The 2605-nt window shown below is 39.0% G+C and overlaps 1 protein-coding gene across 1 annotated transcript; it reads left to right on the top strand.

The window, feature by feature from the left end:
- The first annotated feature begins 836 nt into the window (after positions 1-836).
- LOC122115697 (olfactory receptor 52E4-like) lies at positions 837-1776 on the top strand. The gene is given in 2 exon segments (XM_042689119.1): positions 837-1604; positions 1606-1776. Coding segments are annotated over 2 exon segments (939 nt in total).
- The last annotated feature ends 829 nt before the right edge of the window (positions 1777-2605 follow it).

Here is a 2605-nt window from a genome sequence, read left to right on the forward strand (position 1 = left end):
TGTGTTCTCAATTTTATGGGAAATTTTTTTCAAATATTTCAACATTCAGAATATTAACTTTTATGTTCATCAAATTGATCATATTTTATTTTTTCCTAGTTTAATATTTATGATTTTGATTTTCAAAGTCATGCCTAGATGTGAAACTTAATGTTTTACTACCTCTGTTAAAATTGTTTTATATTAATTTATTATGTAATAAATCCCAAATATTTATATTATAAAGCCAGTAATGTACTAATAATGGACTCATCAAACAAAGAGATCAACTTTGTTAAGAGATACATATGAACATATTGCTATGAAGACAACCAGAGATCAGAGAGTATGACTAGCAGGTGGACTCTTCAGTGTATATCTTTATTACCATCACTTCATAAAATCCATCCCCTCTCTAAATCTTCACTTTTTATTTATTTATTTTTCAGAAGAGAATCAGGAGTTTTCTCTTAACTATCTGCTTAACACAGGAGCCAATGATACTTGAAGATATGTAAAATTTGTGTTTACAAGATGGACTTTTCATTTGATGGTAGTTTATATAGCTATGAATTTTGCAAAAGGATGAGCTAAAGACAATCACGAATCATGACATTGCATACCCATCTGAAAAGATGGTTTCTAACTTCCACAGTCTTCATGAAATATTAAGCAGAAGGGTCAATAATTTCAATGTCTCAAAGAGTTATTTAACCAATAATTCCTGTCATTATGCTCCTAAGAACTTATGTGGCATATTATTAGGTCTAGTTTTCATCAGCTACCATATCTTGTCTTCTGTCTCCCCAGAAATACTGAAGAAGACAGTAAAGTATCTTCCAAGAAGTCCTCTGAGTATGTCTTCTGTCAATGTCACTGCCTCCCATCCCTCTGCCTTCCTTCTGCTGGGTGTCCCAGGTCTGGAATCCTTCCACATCTGGATTGCCTTTCCTTTCTTCATTGTTTATCTGATAGCACTTGTGGGGAATTTCACCATCCTGTGTGTGATCAAGACAGAGCCGAGTCTTCAGCAGCCCATGTTCTACTTTCTTGCGCTCCTCTCTTTTATTGACCTAGGCCTCTCTACTTCTACCATTCCCAAGATGCTGGGAATCTTCTGGCTCAACCTTAGGGAGATAAGCTTTGAAGGCTGTCTCATCCAAATGTTCTTTATCCACACCTACACTGGTATGGAATCTGTTGTACTCTTGGCCATGGCAATTGACCGCTTTGTGGCCATCTGTTACCCGCTGAGGTATACCACCATCCTCACCAACAGAGTGGTAGCCATCATGGCTTCTGTGGTGGTGGGGAGACCAGTGCTCCTGGTCATCCCCTTCTGCCCTCTTCTTAAGCGATTGCCTTTCTGCGGACACTATATAATCCCTCATACTTACTGTGAACACATGGGAATTGCTCGCCTGGCCTGTGCCAGCATAAGAATCAATATCATCTACGGCTTGTTTACCATCGCTGCCCTGATCTTTGATTTGATTCTCATTGCGCTCTCTTACGTTCAGATCCTACAAGCTGTCTTCCGCCTTCCTTCCAGGGATGCCAGACGCAAGGCACTCAGCACCTGTGGTTCCCACGTCTGTGTCATCTTAGCTTTTTACACACCAGCATTTTTTCTCCTTCATGACTCACCGGTTTGGTAGAAATATTCCTCACTATATCCACATCCTTCTGGCTAATCTGTATGTGGTGGTTCCTCCCTGTTTAAATCCAGTCATTTATGGGGTCAGGACAAAACAAATTCGAGAAGGAGTTCTGAGAATATTTGTAAAGAAAAAGTAACTCAGATTTATTGAGAAGTTTGTCAACTTTTTCTCCGGCCATTCTCCAGTTTGTTTCTCAGAGTTTTTATAATTGACATCAGGTAAAGGGTCACTTAGATGTTACTCTGGCCACTAATAGCATCTACTAACTCACTATTAGTCTCTCCTTTATATAATGTGATTTGAATCTCAAGATTCTTCAATGTGTCAGGCAACAATGCTTACATGGGCAAGATAACGAGTACATTTCTTATCAAGCATTGTTGCCTCCTCCTTTGTTTCCCCTTCCTATCCCTTCCCATACCCCCTACCCGCCCCTACCCAATCCTCCCCGCCCCCACCAAAGTTGTAAAGTTCGTTTTTTCGACATAGCGAGTTGTACATCTCATTGTTGCAATGGGTCCACTTGTATCCCCAGTTAAACGATGTGTTTTTCCCCTTCCCCTCCACAAATTATACCAACATCAAATACAGTGAAAGCAGGGGTTATACCGTGGGGGAGGGACATACAAAGCAACAAAAAAAATCATCTTATTAAAATGTTTGAAACAATCACATGAAAGAAATAACATCTGAATCCTTATCTTGGGGTTCGTCTCACCTAACATCAACTTATCTGACCTTTTCTGCTTGTCTCCGACATATACTAGTTATTGCAAATAAGGGAAACCATGGGGCCTATGTTTCTTTGGGCCTGGCTTACTTCACTTAATATAATTTTTTCCATGTCTTTCCATTTTAAAGGAAGATTTGAATGGTATTTTTTCCTTCAGGCGTTGACCCATGATCTGATATTTTCTAATTCAACTTTCAACCAGCTATTTGTCTGTTAGTACTATTATCATTTA

The sequence above is a fragment of the Dipodomys spectabilis genome, unplaced genomic scaffold (genome assembly GCF_019054845.1).
Source record: "Dipodomys spectabilis isolate Male_0828 unplaced genomic scaffold, ASM1905484v1 ptg000003l, whole genome shotgun sequence".
Taxonomy (NCBI): domain Eukaryota; kingdom Metazoa; phylum Chordata; class Mammalia; order Rodentia; family Heteromyidae; genus Dipodomys; species Dipodomys spectabilis.